The 22,523-nt window shown below is 38.8% G+C and overlaps 1 protein-coding gene across 2 annotated transcripts in view; it reads right to left on the reverse strand.

Moving 5' to 3' along the window:
- The window catches only part of ripor1 (RHO family interacting cell polarization regulator 1), a 67,621-nt gene that overhangs the window by 18,516 nt on the left and 26,582 nt on the right, over positions 1-22,523 (reverse strand). For both annotated transcript variants that reach the window (XM_044357579.1, XM_044357578.1), the window contains exons 2-10: positions 11,022-11,145; positions 8,677-8,829; positions 7,556-7,634; positions 6,109-6,132; positions 5,946-5,999; positions 1,464-1,613; positions 1,161-1,224; positions 293-336; positions 14-139 (exon numbers count right to left, since the gene is read on the reverse strand). In XM_044357579.1, coding sequence (XP_044213514.1) covers positions 14-139; positions 293-336; positions 1,161-1,224; positions 1,464-1,613; positions 5,946-5,999; positions 6,109-6,132; positions 7,556-7,634; positions 8,677-8,829; positions 11,022-11,119 — 792 coding nt within the window. In that variant the 5' untranslated portion in view covers positions 11,120-11,145. The remainder of the gene's footprint in view (positions 1-13; positions 140-292; positions 337-1,160; positions 1,225-1,463; positions 1,614-5,945; positions 6,000-6,108; positions 6,133-7,555; positions 7,635-8,676; positions 8,830-11,021; positions 11,146-22,523) is intronic.

Consider the following 22,523-nt stretch of genomic DNA (forward strand, 5'->3'; position numbering starts at 1 on the left):
GGAAGGGACTGACCTTCACAGAGAGGAACTCGTTGATAAGAGGCAGAAACACCATCTCTTCACTGTCCCACACCTGCTTGGCATTGATCTCTATTCTGCCTCGGAGCTTCCAACGCTGCCGACCATACCTCATAAAAATCTGAACACACACACACACACACACACACACGCACCCATTATTTCATTATGATTTTCTGTTTTATTCACTACAAATGTAAAGTGGAGAGAGAGAGAGAGAGAGAGAGAAGGAGAAAGAGGGAGAGAGAGAGGGAGAGAAAGAGAGAAGACTAACCTCATACTGGTCACCAGCACACAATCTAGCAAATCCAGCTAGACCTAAAAGACAGATGGGGACAGATGTGACCAATCAGCTTCTGATAGAAAAAACAGCATATCATATTATATGAAAAAACAACAATGAACTGTGATATCATAATACAATAAAAAACTAACTAGACTATATGAGATTTTGTGTCATTTGGATTGGTGAGCTAACAAATCAATACCATCATTAAATATTCAGAAATTTTACCACCAATCATTGGATTTTCCCCCAATCTGGAGGATATACTGGATGCACATCCAATATTTGGTGACATGTGAACAGTATAATTGTGAGCGACATGCAAAAATGTGTGCCACTTAATGATAGATGGCATAATGATGATAATAATAATAATAATAATACAGGAAAAATAATATGGTTCCAATAGTGCGCTTGGACCCCTTATTATACCTTCTTATGGTATAACAATGTATAGTTTGTTCATTGATCAAAGAGAAAACCGTTCAAGACAGCATTCAAATTTTAAATCTATCAAAGACAAATACAGCATTTCTGGCATTTCTGCTGTGGAATTCTCTAAAAAACTAACTTTCCACTATTCCACAAGGGTAGAGAAATAGCCTGTTGATGAAGTAAGACCATTTTGCTAATAATCAGATTCATTGTGTGTGTGTTCACAGATTAATGTCCATTTTACCCAGTAAACATGTCATGCACCAAAACAAATTGGACGATACTTTGAATCATGTGAGTCCAAAGATGCTGCATGCCAAATTTGAAGAAGACTGAATCAGTGGCAAAGGAAAAGTTGTGGTGTGTGTACCATCGCTTTTGGTGTGTGAAGACTGATATTTTGAAGAAGACTGCCCTTTACCTTTCATCTTAATGTGGAACTCTCCCAGCTGGTTCTCCAACTCGCTCTCCAACACACACATGTTCTGCAGACAGGATCAGAGAGACAGATTTATTCCTGTTGATCTAACATGTCTCAACTATGAATCTGTTGTCTTTAAGTGATTCTCAGTAGTGTTCCAGTGTTGTTTTTTTCTAATGCATCCCCTTACTACTCTCTGATGCAACAGGCCTATTCCCCCACAAGGGTGACTACATACTTACCATTTCCTCCATTCCATCTAAATCCTCTTTTCATTCTATCCCTCTGTCCTCCTCTCCTTACCTCTGTGTACTCTTTGTATCCTTTGTTGGCCTCTGCTAGACTCTCCCTGGCCTCCTTACTGCCTGGAGAGGCAGTGTACGCCTTCACCATCTTGTTGGCTCCGTCCCTGAGTCTCCTCTGCAGGCAGTAGGCTTCATACAGCTCCTCAATCTGGGAAAAGACAGGAAAAAGTGCCATCATTCTCATCTCTGTAGCATATACAGTGAGCAAGCATGTTCAGAAACTAGGCAAAGCAAGCAGAGAGCTGAAAATATAAGTCAGCACTAGAGCTGACCTAGACAGGAAGCCAGTCAGTTAAGTCCGGAAACACTGTCTGCAGTATGTTTTTACACCACTGCTATAGGTGGGATACTTGTGTTGTAGCAGGGGCACATTCACAAACATTCCTCATACTTTAGGTGATGAAAGAGGTTTCTCGAATTGCTCTCTCCGGCAACAACTACCACCCTGCATAACCAGAAGATAATGTCTACTTGACATCAGGTTTCTTAAAGTTGAGCTATGTATAAATGTTATCATTCTTTGCTCCCACCTTTGTAATGCTGTCTGTGTCCATGTCCTCACTTTTAATAGCATACAAATATGACATTGCTTCAGTGTGAAAGGGAAGCCTACACTGACTGTTTGAAATGCATGATGCAATTTATATGATGTAACAATGTTACATTTAAAAAAAAAAAAAGTACAGTAAACAAACGACCGCTACTCTGGACCATGCTGCTGGAAGGATTGTCTGATCAGTATCATGATCCGGTAGCTTTGTGGCTAGGAAAACATGTCCTTACACAACACAGATGTAATTAGTATGAATTATGATTTAAAGCTGCATTAGCTGTTTCTTGGCCACTTGGGGGCAGCTGACAAGCTGTAAACATGCCAAAAAAGTTGATATGGCTAACGTTCAATTCACACGGTAGAGATGAAGGAAACTGCTTGGTAATAATTCTGTGTGGGTTTGTCACTATGAGCGATAACTTCAGTCACTTGATCCTTTGTTTATATAAAAATACTGATTAGTGCAGCTTTAAAATGTTAGGAAGTTATCCAGTTTTATAGAAATTTCAAGAGAATCAGTTATTTTTAATTATGCAGCTCATAAATTTGTTGTTTTATTGCATGGTGCTTAAAAATCTAATCATATTATTTACTCTATAGGGTAAACGGTGGGCTTGCAATGTTTTTTCCATCAACAGATCAGGTTGCTTTGTAAAAAAAAAAAAAAAAAAAAAGACACCATAATGATGACGGCATGTGCTTCATTACAATATACCATCATAGAGACCCATAAAAATCCATTGCTTCATCTGTTTCATCCATTAACAGCAGCTCAAATCTGTTAGCTTGTCAAACCAGACCAGAAAAGCAATGGCTATCTGATGCAGCTATAGCTAGCTAGCTTACAAGCTAATATTAGCTAGAAAACAACAGACGTATCAGTGATAAAATTACTGCTTTCCATTCAAACAACACAAAAATAACCAGGGTACATTCATAAACACAAATATAATGTATATATATGTATATAATATATTTAGAGCTACGGGTTGAAGCTGAGGTCCTCCAACATGGCCACCAGAGGGTGCGTTACACCGCCACCTGACAGCCTTCCACATAAACCTACAAACGCTGACACACCTCCAGAGATCTCTGTCTGTTAGATCTTTCCATAGACTCCTTATTTGTGTTATTGGCTTGACTCAACCATCCTGGCTGTGATCTTTATCAAACCACTGTTACTGAGTCATTGTTATATCAGTGGGTGAGGAGGCTGATGATTCTAATTAACTTATTGCTGCCAGAAAAGAACTGATATCACACATCAGTATATGGGCGTACACAAACGCATTAGGCAAAGGCCATTCAGTCAAAAAGATATGTGTTGAGCAGCATGTATGTTATCTTCACGGTATGGACTTTTAAATAAAGACATTTAATTCTGTTGACAGCTACAGCATTCAATAAGAGTCACTGTCATCCCCCAAACTGTTTATCATCACTCTGTTTCACAGTCATCAGAAAAACACAGTGCGCAGCCCAGTACAACAACATGTTTGACTCTTTGCTGCTACCAGTTGCCAAGTAAAGCCAGTCTTTTCCTGACAGGAATAGTTCAATGCTTTTGCTAACAGACATTTCAACAGTCAATTCTTGCTGTAGTTGGAAATTTGCCATTTGTGTTTGACTGAGTGACCCGGTATGAGACAGTGGACTGTGGCAAGCCTTTTCAACACATAAAAGAAACAGGAGATTCCGTTTCTGTCACGGTATTATTGGCCGTTAGCAGCAGTTTAATGAAACTAGGGGCCTGCCTTGGGGTATTAAGTGATGCTAAGTAAGAGCTGATGCCGGGCTGTTTTGTTGTGCGTTGTGCTTGTCTGGAAAGTGAACAAAAGGTCACGAGAGACACTCTTTTCTGCTACGGAACTTTGAATACTGGTTGAAGAAAAGACACAGCATGTATTCATCATGCAAAAGGAACACTATATGTGAGGAAATATGAGTTAAATATCTTCATGTTGTCAAAAAGATTAGTGATTGAATGAGTAATGAAAAATCTGGGGGAGATTTTTTGTAAAACTTCTTAACTTCTTTGATTGATGTGAACAGAAAATGGTCTACTTAATTACTATAACTGGCTGCACTGGACTGGAGATGCTGTGAAACAGTAAGAGTCAGGAAAATAACAGACTGTAGCATTGCTGCTCTTTTGTCTTGACTTGTGTTGAAGTGATAAACTAAGAGTTTCACTATAGTAAATTTATATTGCTTCTTTCCTCTGCTGCAGTGATCAGTCTGATAAATCAGGTACTGATGGTATTTGTATATATTTCAATTCCCTCCTCCCATATTTTGAAACAGGAATGCCTTCAAATAAATGTTGCGTGTGACCAAAGATGCAATTTGCAGTGGTGTCACTTTTCTTTTATTATAATGAGAATTTAGCTGTTTAACAACTGAAAAAAGGCTGCACATCCAAGGAGAGGTATGAATAATTTACTGTACAGTACTCAAGAGTTGGCAGTGTACTGAAGTGAGGAGGATCTGCTCATTTGCTGTTGTGTTTATCATACTATTAAGTCATATACACATAATATTTTTCTTATCTGATCTTTTATCTGATATTTATTAGTGTTTCCAGCAGGAAATAGGTTAGTCAGGGAGGTAATAGCCACACTGTGGTTAATGTTTAATAGAAACAAAAACAAGTATATAACTATGGGGATGAGAATGATACTGAAACACATTGAGGACAGGTTTCATTAAACAACAGGCCTCTTTGGGATCAACAAAAAACCAACAAGTATTTGTTTCTCAGTTACACACATCTTACAAATTTCATCCAGTTCTCACCAAATTTGCTACATAAAATATTTGGATGATACTGAAATACATACAGAATTTGGCACAGTACATCTCTTAATATGCCCAGACAAGATTTACATTATCTTCCAAAACTCATGGCCACCATCAGCATCAGTATTACTGTCTATCACTGTATGGATTTGACTCCAAGCCAGATGCACATTAAACATTTCTCAACATGTTTTATCAATAAAATTACAGATACAGAGATTAGGCATCTATGTCCTACTTCACAGTCTATGACATGAAAGTCCAACGACCTGTTCAGATAAAATGATCAGTATGCATGTCTTAAGATTTCTTTATTGTCATTTCTCAGCACTCACATACATCTAAACGAAATTTGTCCTCTGCATTTGACCCATCCTACACACACTAGGAGCAGTGGGTCGCAGTGCAGCGCCCAGGGACAAATTCCAGCTCTTTTTGCCAGTGCCTTGGTCAGAGGCACCCACGGGAGTATTAACCCTTAACATACATATTTTTGATGGTGGGAGGAACTGGAACACCCAGCAGAAACCCACACAAACACAGGGAGATGCATGTAAACTCCACACAGAAAGGACCTCTTGCTGTGAGGCAACAGTGCTAAACACTGAGCCACCGTGCCATGCTTTAATCTTTTTTTTTGGATTTACAGTAAGGTAAATTGAAATAGGGTATGTTGACTTGAAAACTGAATGATTAAAACGGTAATTGCCAGACTACTGCAGCTGATACACACTGTTAATTGGTACTTGGTTTAAGATGAGTGCCTTGTGCTGCCTCCTTTATGACTATGATTTACAGTCTCAGCCACCTGAATTGCTGACACATCAGTCTTAAAATAACATAGCCACAGAAAACTGTCTCAAAAATAATGAAAACTTAAAAAGATGGGAAAACACAAGTAGACTCTCACCAACACCGAATCCCACAACAAAATGAAAATGTCAGGAGACATCGAAGGGTAATGTGAATACAAAAACTCCTTGTAAAATCAGTCAAGTTGAGCTCACTCATGAACACAACTCTGTGACATTTCCATAAGGTTTCAGCACCTTTTATTTTCCATAACGTTCACCCACATGAATGTTATGACAAGGTAGTCATGTCTGACTGGGATCATGGAGGTCTTACCTTGCTGAGGTGGAACTCCAGTCGTCTGATGTACCTCTCAGTCATCTTCACTTGCTATCAGAGAGAAGTACGGTCACATTTAATCCTACTAAACAAGAGCAACTGACCTATACTCAGAATACGTCAAAGTTAAATTTGCTGTAGTGTTCTATAGTGTACTCACCTTGTCCAGTTCATACAGGAAACCCTGTGGAGACAGTAAACATGAAGTCAGCTGAATCTCTCACACATGATGACACACATGATTTTAATCAAGTGGCGGGACAGTGCAAGAAACACTCATATGAACAGATTTGCTCTTAAGTGGTACATACCAGTGATTTAAGAGAATTTGTCACATTCTACAATTTTCTACCAGAGTTTTCTCTGAAGTACAAATGAAATTTACGAGCAGCCCAGACCTGTCATACGAGTCACAACCAGACAGTCTGATTTTCTCCACAGGGCAGAAAACACTCTGTGTTCATGTTTGGAATACGACTTGAAATACTCAAACGAGCAAACGCCACAGAAAAAAGTCAGAGAGATTTAGGAGAAGAGTATGAAAATGCACTGCTTGAGGCCAATTGTGGTGTATACTTTTTATGTTAAGTGATATTTTGTTTGACAGAATATTTTTATGTTCCAATCCTACTCATTAAATCATGATGAACGTTCCAGGCCACAGAATGAAAACATGTGAAATCCCACAGATGGATGGCCAGTTTTAAAAGCTTAACAACTGATAAAATACTACAAAGGCATCTGAAGAAAGTGTTCACAGTGTTTTTTGATTCTTGTCTTTTTTCTTCTCCAGATTGTTCCTCTGCAATAATATCTTTTTCAGATTTTTTAAGCAGCCGTGTTCAAGGACACGCTGACACCTCAGCTTTCAGAGTCAAATGGTAACCTTTCAAATACAGGACATAACCAAATTCACATTTACTCTTGATAATGTCTATGATTACATTCTATTTGTCTTCTGGGTTTGATTTTAAACAACAAGTCATAAAGCCACAATAAAAAGTGTTAGCGTCTGCATTAGACTTTCAAAGTTGTAACAACCTGCAGTCCTGGGCCATCTATCTACTAAAGGAAGGAATCTCTGTCTGTATGCCTGTACGTATGTCCTTTGTGTATCTCTTGAAGTGTTCATCTGATCAACTCTACACTTGGTGGGTGTATGTCTGGGGCCCAAAGGGGGAGCCGTGTTGAATTTGGTGTAATTTGGGCATGCAATACGTTTAATATTAATAAATATTGAATAAACCAGCAATCAGCAATCTGCTCCCCTCTGTGCAGCGGCAGGGCGGAGGCACAGTGTTGAGTGTAGGTCACCCATGTTTTGGAAGTGCTCAGAGCCTAATATAAAATGACTGTAGTTAAGCATGTAAAACAGAGCAAATACTTCCACGGGCAGTTCAACACCGGTTTCTCTTACATGTTCTGAGACCATGGCAATTGTGAAGTGCCACTATAGACAAAACACAAAACTTTGGAGCAAACATATCCACTCAAATCTGAACTGAAGGCACAGAAAATAGGAATGTTCTAAGAGCTCGGTATGATCAATCCACAGGCGTGTTTTGAACAGGCACTGCACGAGTAGACAGTAAAATAACAGAACATACCAATCTAGAGTTCCTCTTTGATTCTTTCATCTGTCTACTGAGGTTGTCCAAGTCCATCTGATGAACCTGCAGATAAGACCTGAGAGAACACACACAGACACACAGTGACAGAGGTCATAAAAGGGTCAGTTCACTCATCACATATTTTCGCTCTTGGACTTACAGTTTTAAGATATCCAACTTTGTCTTAATTACCTACCAGAATTACCTACATCGGGCACTCAAGCTCCTTGCTTGTTTACACTTCTTTATTCAAAACCCTTATTTATATCCAGGTATAATATACTGCTATACTGTGGTACTATATCCTCACCAGTGCAATATCTGTTGTCTCTTAATGCGCAATACCTCCTTCCAGCTGCTGCTCCAGTACTTCACTAGTTCTGTAAATAATTGTTGGAGTGCTGTAAATAACTGTTGAACATAATGTAATCTCACAGACCTTGCTACTCTTTAAAAAATAACTTAAATTCTTTTAATTTAATCTAAATTTAACTTATTGTTAATTTGTTTCTTTTTTTAACCTGAGTGAACTGCACAAGAATTCCAATGTGCATGTATCTGTGCTTGTGCAAACGGAAATAAAGTCTCTTAAATCTTGAATCCTGATGGAGTACTGTTTTAAGGACTTGTTGTCCACTTGGCCAGTTGCTCACATGCTTTTTCAGAGTGGACATATTGAAGTTTCTTTCTTTATTTAATTCCAAATCTCATCATAAAGGCCATCAGTGAAAATGAACATTTTACTTGACAGGGTTATAATTTCACATTTCTACTCATTGTCAATCAATCCATATACTGTATTCAGAGGGAAGAAATTTGATCCCCTTTGAACCACAGTGCAACAGTATCACAGAGTAGGAACAGGGGACAAATTCACAATATAATGCCTTTTTGTAACATTTTTTCCTGTTTTCTCATCCTCACTTGGAATGTCCACTTTCCCCTGCACTGCAGTCGCTGCCATAGTTTACTCTACTGTGGGCCTCTACACTTCCTCCATGACAGACGGTGTCACTGGATGCTTCATCTCCCAACAAGGACACAATCCCTCAAAATGAAAACTAATTGTTGCCGTCTGTACATATGAGTGCCTGTGTGTGTTGTGTGTGTGTACTTACTGGAGGCCTCTCTTCAGAGCCTCGTAGACTTCGTCCAGCCGCTCTGGTTGAGGGACTTTAGGTGGTGGGTTGGATTTATTGGACATAGTAAACATCCTGCTGGCTCTGCTGGGCTTCCTGCTGAGACCTGGAGTGCTGAACACTGAGAGGTTCCTACAACATCAGCAACATCTGGTCAGAATCTTCAATCTACCATATTACAGTATGTTTACGTTTTATTGCATGCTTGGGATAAGACAAGGCAGTCATTTTATTTTCATGATTCGAAGGATGTGCATTTTGTTCGGTGATTATGAAACAAATCTAATCCTCTATCTTATGAACATAAACAAAGACATGAAATATATGATAGTAATAATAATGTGAACACTAGGTACTTGTTAGTTGTCCTATTTCTCACATGTTTACTTGTACATCTGGTTTTAATCTGGACAAAAACATATTCATGATTACTAGTAAGCACCTCACTTTGTTACAGATTTATCAAGACAAACATAAGCTCTTACTGAAAAAAATAGGGTGTTGTTGAGATCTAATTTTGGATTGATGGATGTGGATTAAAAAGTCTACATGGAAATGTGTCACTAGTTGAGCCTTGTCCTGGATCAATGTACATTGTAAATTGGTATTCTGTACAAAAGGATATTCAACTCAGGACAAAGCCAATCTGTGAACAAGGAAATCCAAGTGGGTTTAATTTGGCACTGAAAAACTCAAATGGAGAAACAGTATTTTGGGTTCTGTGGTGATTCTGATGTGCGAAGTGCGAGTTCATATGAGTCACACATGCTGACAGGACGACAGGGTTTATCATAAAGTAATATGCTGTTTTAACAGAAGAGATTTATTTGAAAAGTTTTCCAACTGAACAATTTGGTGTGGAGTCATAACAAGAAAAATATGTCTTTATAATGTGAAAATACTGTCTCTCACCATAATGGGAAAAGGATCTGAGCAATTTTTCTTTCATGATGGCAGCAGTTACTGGCCAGAAAAAACATGTTGTTCATTCTTAATAGGTTTACAAAGCATTTGGCCACTTGTGATAGCAGTGGAGAGCCAGGCTTTGGTCCCTCTCTCCCTCCCTCCCTCCCTCTCTCCATCCCCCCATTCATCCAGTTCAGCCTCTCTTGGACGTGTAGTTACAAAATAATGTTTGTTATTACAGCCAGGCAATGAATGCTCATCTCAACTTGACTCCTATTAGTGATGGAGGAAAATGTGTGATAGAATGTAATGGAACAGCCATACAGTACATATATTCTATATAGGAGGTATAAGAGAGGGGCTGAGGTAGTGCATCTATAAATGCATGTATAGAAATCTGCCTTAACTTTGTCTCATTAGTTGTAATAACTGAAAAACAAGATTTTGTTGAATTTTTTGAGTCAGATAACACTGGTACATTTGGTTCTGTGCGTCCTGTACAGGATGTGGTTAGCCTTGTTTAGCACAAAGGGTGAATCACCTTCCAACAACTCAAAGGCATCACCAAAGACTTTTACTTCACTGAGTGAATCCACTGACCTCAACACTCTTGTTCATATGAACAAATATTGGTGCAAAAAATATGAAAGGCCCTCTCTAAAGCCAGTGTTTGGTTTGTCTGTTCAGGGCTACTGTAGAAACATGGTGGTGCAACATAGCGGCCTCCGTGGAAGAGGACTCTCTCCCTATGTAGATATAAAGAGCTCATTCAAAGCTAACAAAAACACAATGAATTTTATTTTCAGGTGATTATACACTAATTAAAACATACTTAGGAATATTATATTCCATTTCCGTTCTGCTAGATGCCATTTAATCTACACACTGCACCTCGAAATGCTTTGTTTTAGTCAGTTAGGAACTTTTTGGAGGTCATAGTCACAGTCACAATGTGAACAACACTGACATCAAGTAATCCTCATGCTCATCGGGCCTGTCATCGGAGGAGGAGGAGAAGCTAGAGAGTGAAAACATGTCCCACTGCCCTCTTTAAGTTGCCAATGTCAGGACTAAATGTGGCTTCACTGTTTCTCTGTAGCATGCAAGACACATCCAGATTATTATTATTTTTTATATAAAACACAAAAATGAACAATTCCTGTGTAAAAACAGTATGAAATTCATTGAAGAAATAGACAAAAAATGTACTTTGACAGATGCAATGTAATTTTAAATGATAATAATACACATTGGACCTAAAGACCCCTTATTGCTCAATTTCCACCTTGTATAAACAGACACACACACAGTCAGACTGTCTGTCTTTAGAGCTCCACCTGACAGGATGTCCTGTCAAATGTGTACTTCCCTGTTGTGTGCACATGTGTGCGTGCGTGAGTGTGTGTGTGTGTATGTACCTGTAGGACTTGTCGTAAGTGTTGACTCCAGTGAAGCTCTGGCTTCTAGTGATGGATCTGGAGGTGAGGCGTCTGGCAGGGCGAACAGACAGCGACATGGTGGAGAGAGTTCGGGATGGACTCCCTGTACAGAGCAGAGCAGAAGAACCATCAACAGACTGCTGATAATTCACACACCACCAGTGTTATCACAACTAGCTTTTTTCATATGTACACATATATCTATACATACTGTACAAACAAGTAGACGCAGTTTAAAAGAAAAATAAAACGAATCAAATGTGCAGGAGAAAATGAATGTTTGCAATCTGCTTTGACACAATTGTAATGTTGGATCACATTTCATGCAGCTTGGAGCATAAAACCCAAAAGCTGCTTCACCAACTTTAGATTTAACCTTTGGAACAACCAGAAACACACTCCCACATGACAGTTTGACGGTAATGACAGACAAGAAACACACATGTTGTGGATGTAAATGCACGCAGAATGTATTGCAGTCAGACTGTGATATGATAGTAAGGGTAAGGGGATCTGGCTGGCATTGTGATTGGCTCTGACCACATTTTTTAAGAAAATGTAACTCTGCCTCTTCCTGCTATCTCAGACTGTCCATCGAAAAGTTTCAGACAAGCTCTTCCTCTACAAAGGAGAAATAAGAGAGGAAGACTGCTTGTCCATACCAGGTCTAAATACAAAGCCCATGTGATCAGATATCATCATTCACATAATGTACTAATAGAAGTGAACACTAGGTGGAGATGGGGTCAGGTACACTCCACTGATAAATATGTGTCATGTGAATATTTTGGCAAAAGGCATGATGTCACACAACACCATAGAAAATGAGCAGATCATACTCATTTCAGCACACTGCCAGCACTTCAGTACTGTGCAGCACATGATGATATAATGTAAAGTATTTCTCATTGTCTTTTCCTCATTGTAACAAGGTCAAGTGGATGGTACAAGAGTCTCTTTTTGAATTTTGTGAGACACACACTCACACACACACACACAGGGCAATGAGAAAATGTAAATTTCAAAGGCCTTGAACTGTTTTTAGGTGAAGACTTCATTTCAATTAAGAATTATAAATAAAATCGGGTGAAAATGGGCATTGTAGAGACTACTGGATTTGTTGAGCGATTCAGACAAATCCTCCCTTAGGCCCTTTGAGTCAGAACAGTAAAGCTTTCCTAAATGGTCACTAATTAGCTCTTCTTTGGTCCATGTCATAAAGTTAGGATTATACGTTCCATGTCTGTGTAGCCATGAGACTCCATGGAATTTCATCATCTGTTGATGCTCATGAGTGTCCACATGGACATGTAGCACAACATTTATGACTGCATCGGCTGTAGGCGCTGACTGCGCACGTGTGGAACACTTCTACAGACACAAGACAGAACCACCAGTATTTCATGATTTTACCTTTCTACAAACTCCACTGAATCAGTACAGCAGGACCAAAACAACAGCAGCTCATGCTTCAGTGTGTCAATAACAATATGACTGTGTGCCATTATTACAGTGGAGCTAGTAATTATACTTTGTCATAAGACTGAGTAACAGTGAGACACCGTGTAGGTTCAGGTTGTGCAGACAGTATGTGCATTAGAGGTGTATTACTGATAGAACTGGCAACCTACTGCGATATATAATGATGTAATACATTTTTAGATATTTTGCAAACATTGTCTATGAATTTTCTAATAATAATCCTGCCTGCTCTGCTAACAAGTGGTGACGACATACTTTTCCACAGCCTGTGCAACACTGGTGTAGCGTGGTCACAAGTACACAACAGCCTACACCCAGCTGTGATGTTAGGTGTGGTCAGAGGTTCAAGAGACTGAAAGGAACTTTAAACTGAAAGGACTTTATAATACATGAATACATGCAGTATTGAATATGATATGAGACTTGAGTATCTACATGTATACAAGTCCCTCAGTTATGAGTTTCATCCTGTCTCTGGTCTTACTGGGGATATGACTAAGACTGGGCTCCAAAAGCTGGTTAAGACTCATTTCCAGGTTGTTCAGTTAATCTCTAAAATTTAAGAATTTTTCTCCCCTTACCCTTTTTTTTTTTTTTTTTTTTTTTTTTTTTTTTACAGTATTAGCAAAACATCACAGGTGACAGAATATATCAGCTGTAACTGCAAAACATGCAGGCCGTGAGTAACTTGCCCAAAGGCCAAAGCTGAACTCCCAGTTAAACTTTCATGAAAATCAAAAGGTAACATTATAGTTTTGAATCTGGACCTGCAGTATTTGGTGCTCATATTACATTTGTTCTGCATTTCATATCTTATTATGAATGCAAATGTATTTGATAAGGGATTCAAAATGACACATTTTCATATTTACCCTAACCCTACATACAACAGTGTTTCTCATTTACAGGATTTGGGCAGTTCACCCAAATATATTTGTGCCAACCAAAAATATATTTTATATTTTGTTGTTATTTTTCCAAAGAGTGCTTGTAAATCCAGTTAAAACTGCAGCTTGATTGACAGCCTGCTGCAATGGTGCACAAGCAAGTGTGTCCTCTGCATCTTATCACCAGAAGATGAACTAGGTAAGCAATACCCCTCCACATGTTTGAAGAAATAATATAATGACTCTGCAAAAAGTTCAGTTAACTAGTTAAAAATTCTAATGTCTAGGTTAAGTACTAGACACAAGATGTCTCCTACATCACTAAAAAGTCCATTCTTGGAGGCCTCAAGTTTCAACATCAACCTTGTGTTGCAAACTGGATCAAACTGGCTTCCAATGTATTTGCAGTATCATAAATCCTGCTTGTAGGTTCACAAGATACACTGAAATTTAAGATGAGTAGAGAGAAACTTTCATCCTCCAGCAACAACATCCAACTGAAGGAACAAGAGAAGCACATTTTTGAGTGAAGGGGGACTTCAGACACGACATTGAGATGGTTGCATAGTTCATCAAGATTGTTTTTCTGTCTAGTAGCTAGTTGCCTGTGAGAGAGACAGATAGACAGTGATGGGAAACTTGGATAAAGTGTTTACATGACACAGTGGCCCATTTTCTGTTTACATTTCCCAAAACCAGCATCAAGGCTAGTAAGGTTTAGAGCCATGCTGGCAGCGTAGTGAGAATGACTCCGAATGACTTGAGGTTCATATTTTTGAAGTGAAATTTCTTGATATCGGATGGTTTCCATGAAGTTTTATACAGACATTCATGTTCCCTGCAGGATCATTTGTGATGACTTTGGTGATCCTCCATCAAGTCAAAATTTCAGCTTGTCCAATAGTTTGGTTTCTAGCCAAATACCTGCAAAACTAATGACATTCCCATCAGCCTCAGCTGTACTCTGTGCTAATGAGCAAATGTTAGTATGCTAACAAGCTAATAAACTAAGATGGCGACCACCAGGTGAAAATAGACTTGCAAAATGGAAGGAGCTGCTAGTTCGGGAAGTGTTTCTCCCCATTCTGTATTTCTCCATTTCAGTATTTTCTTTAAAAAAATATCTTCAATGTTACTTGACAGATATACGAGGTTATAAGGAGATATAAGGTTTGTGTTATGGCCAGTTTGAGTTAGAGCTGTAGTGAATTCAAAATGCTTTGTTGTTGCAGTTGAGAACAAAACATAGTTGCTGAATTCATCCACAACTGACCCAGAAAATTAAAAGGTAATGCTGTATTATCAGTTTTCTCAACATTGAACTGTTTTGCTTCCATCCACCAGAAGTGATGCACATAACAGATGCACATCATTTTAAACTCTGTGATTAGAAGTTTCTTGCAGAAATGCATGTTAGGAGTCGTAGTTAAAGTCTACCTCAAATCTTTTATATATCTTCAACTTTTATCAAAGAAGCAGATATATTCTAACACAGCTGTTAATCTTTTGGACTGCAGGGTTGCATGTTGTGTGCCGTGTAAGTAAATGAACTGCATATAATCCTTTTATCCATAGCACTTTACAATGTACCTCTCATTCTCTCTCTCTCTCTCTCTCTCTCTCTCACACACACACACACACACACACACACCCCAGTGGCAAAGAGCTACCACACAAGATGCTGCCATAAGCATCCAGAGCAATTTGGAGTTCAGTGTATTGCTCAAGCACACTTGAGCTTGAACTCAGTGATGAGTAAACAACTCGCTCTACCTGCTGTGCTGCAGCAGCCCCAAATGTGAGTCACATGTCTATAGGAAAAATGAACGAGACTTCAACTTTGGGAACCAGGAATGCCCAAAACAGCTCCTCCCACTTTGCAACTCTATAGCAACCACAGAAACCACACAGAAACTGATTTCACTGATATGTGAGTTCCCACGTCTTCACCAGCAGTGAACAAACATATCAACAGTTTTGAAGCAACATCAGCTTTAAAGTTCAACTGTCCAGTCCAGACCAATAAATGATGTTTATGATATCAGTTAGTTTCAACATTAAAGGTGTCATACTGCTAACAATTTATTCTACTCTAAGCTGTATTTATTTGGCTACCTGATGAGGTTGGAGTGGGTAAATAGCAGCACCCTGTTGTGTATGGTTCAAATTGTTAATAGTATCTGAAGTAGATGGTAGCTGTGGCATCACACTTGTGACCTGCTGCTGGCCAATAAAAATACAGAGCACTGAAGTCACTGCTTACTGCCTGAAAGCACCCCATGTTCAAAGGTATTTGGTCAGTTTGAGAGTAACATTTTAGTTAGTAGTTAGTAATATTAGTAGTAGTAGTTAGTTAGTATTCAAATACAAATAACTGTGACAAAATTGGATGACTATGGATTTATAATAAACACATTTAACTGCATATGACAGAATCAACCTTGTCAAACCATCATTATCATGTGGTCATAATAATGATATTGTGACATCATATGTCATAGTATATTTTGACTTAAAGGACAAGTTCACAATTTTTCTGTTCACAAGTCTGTCAATGTCCAAATGAACATTGTAACGTTGTTCATACTGACCATTAGAAGATCCTTTCATAATTCACTTACAATGTCAGTGATGGGGGACAAAATCCACAGTCCTCCTCCTGTTGTGCAAAAATGTATTTAAAAGTTTATCTGAAGCTAATATGAAGCTTCAGCATCCAAATGAGTCAAATCAAGTAAATATCTTTCACAATACAGTCTTTTTAGTGCCAAAGTCTTTTTGTTACTATACTTCCACCGCAGCTCAACAGGGAAACACTGTCTGAGGAAACACAAAGAGGGAATTTGATGCTAAAAAGACTAAATGTGTCAGATATCCACTTCATATGACTAACTCAGACTGATGAAGACTCATATAAGTTTCACATCAACTTTTAAATACATTTTTGCAATACATGACTGTGGATTTTGACCTTCATCACTTACATTGAAAGCACATTTGAAGGTGATCTTTTAATATCCAGTATGAACAGGAGGAATGATTACAGTGAGGAAAACCTCTTTCACTGTTCATATGGACATCTGACTGTTGTTTTAAGACACACTTGAAAAATGGTGAACCTGTCCTTTAACCTCTGATTCTAACTCCCAATGTATAGTAATTTATAGATCTGAACAAGTTTGAACCCAAATGTGCAGCGGTGCATTAATCACTTTCCTCTGAAGAGAAACCCAGCTCTTCTTAACTATACAAATCACCATATTATGGAGCTGCTATGACTACCTCTGAAAACCATAATGGCTAAAATCAGAATACATTCTATCACCCCCTTTTATGTTGCCTAAAGCAACAACGTGTTTAAATCATTGATACTTTAACCTTAATTGTTTCTTGTCTGTAAACGAAACCGTCACCAGCATTTGAAGTCTGTTGCCTACAGCAGGGTTTTGTTATTGCGGCTTAAGTCAGCGGTTAATTTCTGTCAGCTAAACTAGTGTTTTCCTATCGGCCTATCCAGTGTCCTGCATCCTGTTTCTTCAAACAGCTGAAAGGCCTTTGCAAGATGACTGCCAAGCACCCCCTCCCACAGCACAGGAAATGTCACAACCCTACAGGAAGTCAGATGCAACTGCCTCTCCTGACAGGAAATTTAACAAAGGGAGATAGTCCTGAGGGCTGCAGAGAAAGGTCATTTCTGCTGGGCTTCAATCACCAGTGATGGGTGAACTTAACTGTGATATTCAACTGTAATAGAGATAACATGATCTTTCACATCATCCAGTAAAGTAAAACAGTAAAAAAAAAAAAAAAAAGGTTTAATGTACTCAGGATGACAGGTACAATTAGTTTTATTTGAACTGAAAATGCTTAAAATATACAAAAATTGTGACAGGGTTACTTACTTCCAACCTTGAAAATCATTAAGAATCTGTGTGTGTGTGTGTGTGTGTGTGTGTGTGTGTGTGTGTGTGTGTGTGTGTGTGCGCGCGCGCTGAGGGACTCTGTGGTCAACCATTTGTTGACTTAACCTAGTTAAAGCACTCACACAGACAGAGGAGCTGAAGGGGAGCGAGATAAAGGAAGAAAACGCATTACAGAGGTAGAAGCTGAGCCTGCCAGAGGTGCAGAGAGGACAAACAGCAAGTGGAAAAGCTGGGTCAAACTGGGTCCATCACAATCGGGCACCTTCCTCTTTAATTTCCTGATAAATCATCATGTTATGTTGTCACAGCAGTCCACCATCTCTATGAGAAAGCCTGTATGATAAGGGGAGCCTGTGGTTTCAGTCGGTTTCTGCTCAATAAGAAATCTCTATGAAACACTTAACTTATATTAATATGTTTGTGCAGTTAGTCATTTATTTGAAGCAGCACACAGTGGCCAATAAAAGAACTACAGCTTCAGCCACTTCCACACTGACTGTGTCAGCACTTCTGAGCTACCAAAGTCACAAAAACATGCACTAAATTCAAACCACATACTTAGCAGGTCTGTGAGGCTGATTTACTTGCTAATCTGGTTCTTGGCAATGTTTTGTTTAGTTTTGGCAGGACTTTCATGCACACGGATCTGTTGCTTCACCTAATGGGAGGAAACTATTGTACAAAAATACTAAATTAAACCGGGGGGAAAAAAAGGGAAAACAAAAGAGATTTGGATGATAGACAGATGAATGAAATCTGTACTATGGGTGTATGATTGATTCGATTTGCATTAAAAGTTGCACACCTTCTCTGAGTCCACACATGATAGACATCACATGAATACTGCAGGGATCAGGATGACATATTATAAAATACTATAATTATACTAATATAATACTTCAATTATAGTGGTATGTCTGATTAAAAACATGGTTCTAAATATTGCAATGTCCCTGTGTAAATATCTAACCTTAATAATGAGTGTAACACTACATCTGTCCCAAACTGCTTAGCACATATTGTTTGGATTGGTGCAGCACTTTCTTTATTTTGATAAGGCCTGTGAACCATAGAATTACACTCTGGTTAGTTTCAATTGTGATTTAAGTCCATTATATATTTGTAAATTGAAATTGTTATAAACCGTTTATGATTTTAATCACTTAATGGACAATCTGATTTTGTATATTTGAGCACCGTAACTTTACAGCAAGAGTTATGAGACACCATTTAATGTTGACAGTTTTCAAAATACATGACAAAATTGTCATCTTTCGTCTTCCATATTGTACTGAATCTTAACCCCAAAACCGAGGTACACATCGCACTGTGGACTTTACAGCCCTACGCCCAAATAAAACAAGCACCAACCTTGCCGGGGCTCCGTGTCTCTGTCAGAGTCCCAGTTCAGACAGGCTAGTGGTAGTCGGCACATTACTCCCTCTGTCACACCCCGCTGTCCCGTCTCCTACAGTGTGTACCGTAATCTCCAGCCTTATTATCAGACTGTCATGAGCTAATCAGTCAGCATCCCAGTTAGTTTAACGGTCCATCCGTTCACTCTTCACCCAGCTCATCCACAAGTTAAACCCGTCAAACTGAAAATGTCCGTCAGACAGGTCACCGATGAAGCGCTGTCAGTGGAGGTCAGTTATCAGATATGGTTGCAGTGTTTTGTGTTCCCTACCTGATCTAGACAGTGTTCCAGTCCTGCCCAATGATAACAACAGATTCCAGTCACACCATCTCTTCTGCTATTGATGCTCTCATAGAAACACTGGGACTGTGGCTCCGTGCCACACACTCAGCCCTCCATACGCCTCTGTGGTGAGCCAGCGTGTGACACCACGCCTATTGTCTGATTCTCTCTGGCCTCTCTCTCCCAGACCGTTCTGGAAAAATGCTGCCTGAGACCCAAACACACATAAAACACCCAAACATAGCATGCCATCAACTCCATCTCTCCTTTACACCATTTTTGTCTCATCGGCATGGTTGGGGAGGGGGCCTAAGGATGTTTATTTAGTCAGTCAGTCTATCTGCTGTGGATTTTCATTGTCTCCAGAGGAGAAATCCTTACTTTTAAATCTTAACTTTCTAAGAAGTTTTTTCTCCCAAAAAGCCTTCAATGGAATGAATGGGCACCATCTTTGAATGCCGTATCCAGTTCTCCTCAAAGGGAAACTTAGGTATTTTTCAACCTGGATCCTTTTTCCTGTCTTTTCATGACTAATAGGGACAACTATTTTTGAAATTGGTCCAGTATTGAATGAGCGCTGGCAGGCGCGAAATGGGCTGCAATGTAATCCGACAGGGCAACAGCGCCCCGTCAATGTACATCCACTAAAAGTGCTTGTTTTTGTCACTGACAGGCTCAGATTGTTAATATAAGTGTCTGACAATATTATGAAAAGGACCATACAGAGAAATAAAACCTTTTGCTTGATCCGGTCTGTTTGTTATTGTGTCTAAACAAGTCTCACTCAAGGAAAAGTCTCGCTCTGAAATCTCATGAGAGTTGAGAGGCTATCTGTCTGACAACGATTTAGCCTCTGGGTACAACATTTGAATGAAATTACAGAAAATGTGCTATATCGTGATATGTATTGTTATCTAGATATGAAATGACCTATATCAGGATATGAGATTTTGGTCATATCGCACAGCCCTAATTCATATGCAGATATCTGTATGACACATAAATGTTACCAAAGAGAACAATGAAGAACTTTACACTGCAGAGCTTCATGTCCTGCTGTCAGAAAACAGCAGACAAAGACCAATTTATAAATAGAGCTACAATAATTAGTCAATTAATCAATTAGTTGATCAACAGAAAATTAATCAGCAATTATTTTGATTAGCGATGAATCATTTAAGTCATTTTTTTAACAACAATGCCAAATATTTGATGGTTTCAGGTTCTCAGAATTGAGAATTTGCTGCTTTTCATTGTCATCATAATCCAAAACAATTAATCGAAAAAATAATCCGAAGATTAATTGATATTGAAAATAATCATAAGTTGCATCCCTAACAGCAGTGTCAGTAATTGTAAGACTTAAAACATTCATCTTTTTAAGAAGGATCTGGTTTATTTGACCCTTGTCTCATATCAGTTTCTTCATATTGTGTCTGCTGCCTTTATGTACCTCTGTTAAGTAGAATAAGAAGAATAAAATTTGAGATTTCATTTTTCTTAGAAGAACAAATCAAAAAGACTCAGCCAGCACCATCTGATGCTCCAAGCCGTCATATTTCCCACACACCCAAGAGTCACTGATGCAGTCCTGAAACTCCAGGAGCACATCTGCAGTATCTGTAGAATATGTGTATTGGTGAATGTGACTCTTCACTCTTCTCTTAAATCCCTTTTATGTGCCACTTAAGGACAAATTTGTTCTTATGAGCGCTTCTTATACGAGGCCCATTGAGTGGGTGTGCATGTGTGTATATGCACCCCTGGGAAAACTGGGTGTGTGTATCACTGTCATGTAAGGAATGTCAAATCCAGACAGGCTGGCAGATCCAGGAAAACACACACACACACACACACAGTGGGAAAAAGGAAAAACACATTGTGTCAAGAAAAATAATCGACTCCCTACAGTCTCAGCCATCAAGTGTGATCAAGCTGAACACACTGGATAGCAACAGCTGTAGGAGTGAGCCACCAAACAATGACATTTTTGTATTAATTATCCAAATAAAGAGATCTTTTTACAGATATTTTAGGCACACTTTAAATAGACATAAAGACATATAGGGGTAGATAAGAGTTAAGACTCAATCCTGTCAATGGAACTTCTCTATAAAATCTGCTCTATACAAAGCTACTACACAAAGGAACAACAGGTGTGTATACCTTTACACACCAGATACTTGTATCTCAAATATTAATCTCAGACGGTTTGCTGTTACAGATCACATCTGGAATTTTGACACAGATAACAAAGAACCTGATACAGGAAACAGGTTTTTCAGATGTTTTTGGCACAGATTCCTCAAATTTGATCAAAGTTATGTGCTGAGGTAGGATACTGTTTTACTTGAACAGTAAACTTTATGATCAAAATGTCAGTAACAGTATATATCAGATAAGAAACTTTAATTAAATATTACGAAATAAATAATAGGCACATGGAAAAAAACCAAAACCCAAAAAACCCTCAAACCCCATTCAGGAGCTGCACATTGTCAAAATTAGGTCAAAACCTAGTATATGGAAGGAAATGCTAGAGGGTTTTTAATTTGAAACAATGGCTACAGGAAGTGGCAACACGTGTGACACGTAGCTGAGGCGACCAATGAACGACCATTTATCTGAACTTTGGCTACTTTCAGCGGACCAATGGTGTAACTTCATTTCTCAGTAAGTGACCCGGTCAACTGTAATAACAGAAGCACCAATTCCTCTGGAAATATCTGTCAGCTTCTGCACTTTCCTGCCGGGAAAACGCCTAAAATGAGAGATAGGAGGATTTAGGCTAATGGAACTAACTGACTCACAGGACTGAAAAATGTAACTCAGTTCCCTTGCTGGTTGTTCCGACACATTAAGAATCATTACTGCTTCTGCTGGCGGCTCGCTTTGTGCATGCGCTTCTAGAATTTATATTTTAAAGGCTCATTATTATGGTTCTGTATTTCTCTGTACTTTAGCACAGTGTTATCAACGTTACTTAAAACATTCTTTCTCAGCCCTGGAACTCAAACCATTTTCTGATGCCCCAAAAAATCTATCTTTAAATAATTCAATTAATATCATAAACGTGTGATGACAAGTCGACTAACTTGAACTTACGTCTGTTAGTCAACTAGGAAAATCTCTGGTCTGGGGCAGCCCTAACAATTAATAACAAGTAACTACAAGTTTGTACCAAAGTGCATGGTATACCTTCTCTACCTGCTAATCAACAGCCTGCCAGCTTTGCTACACCAGTAAAATCTGCACTCAGCTGTAACTCACATGTATTCATGGTGAAGTTAGTTGAAAAAACACTTAAACTCAGGCAACTTTGGTTAATATGGTTTTTTAAGATTGTGCTGTAGTAAGGGTGCAAGGTCTAGCAGGATGTAATAATTAATAACAGTCTGTTGGAAAGTAAAACTACTCCTGTCTGGTCCAAAACATGCACTGTTTAGTCTGATCATTGAATCAGTCACCGTTTCCCATAATTCTTGGTACA

Source organism: Thunnus albacares, chromosome 7 (assembly GCF_914725855.1).
Source record: "Thunnus albacares chromosome 7, fThuAlb1.1, whole genome shotgun sequence".
Taxonomy (NCBI): domain Eukaryota; kingdom Metazoa; phylum Chordata; class Actinopteri; order Scombriformes; family Scombridae; genus Thunnus; species Thunnus albacares.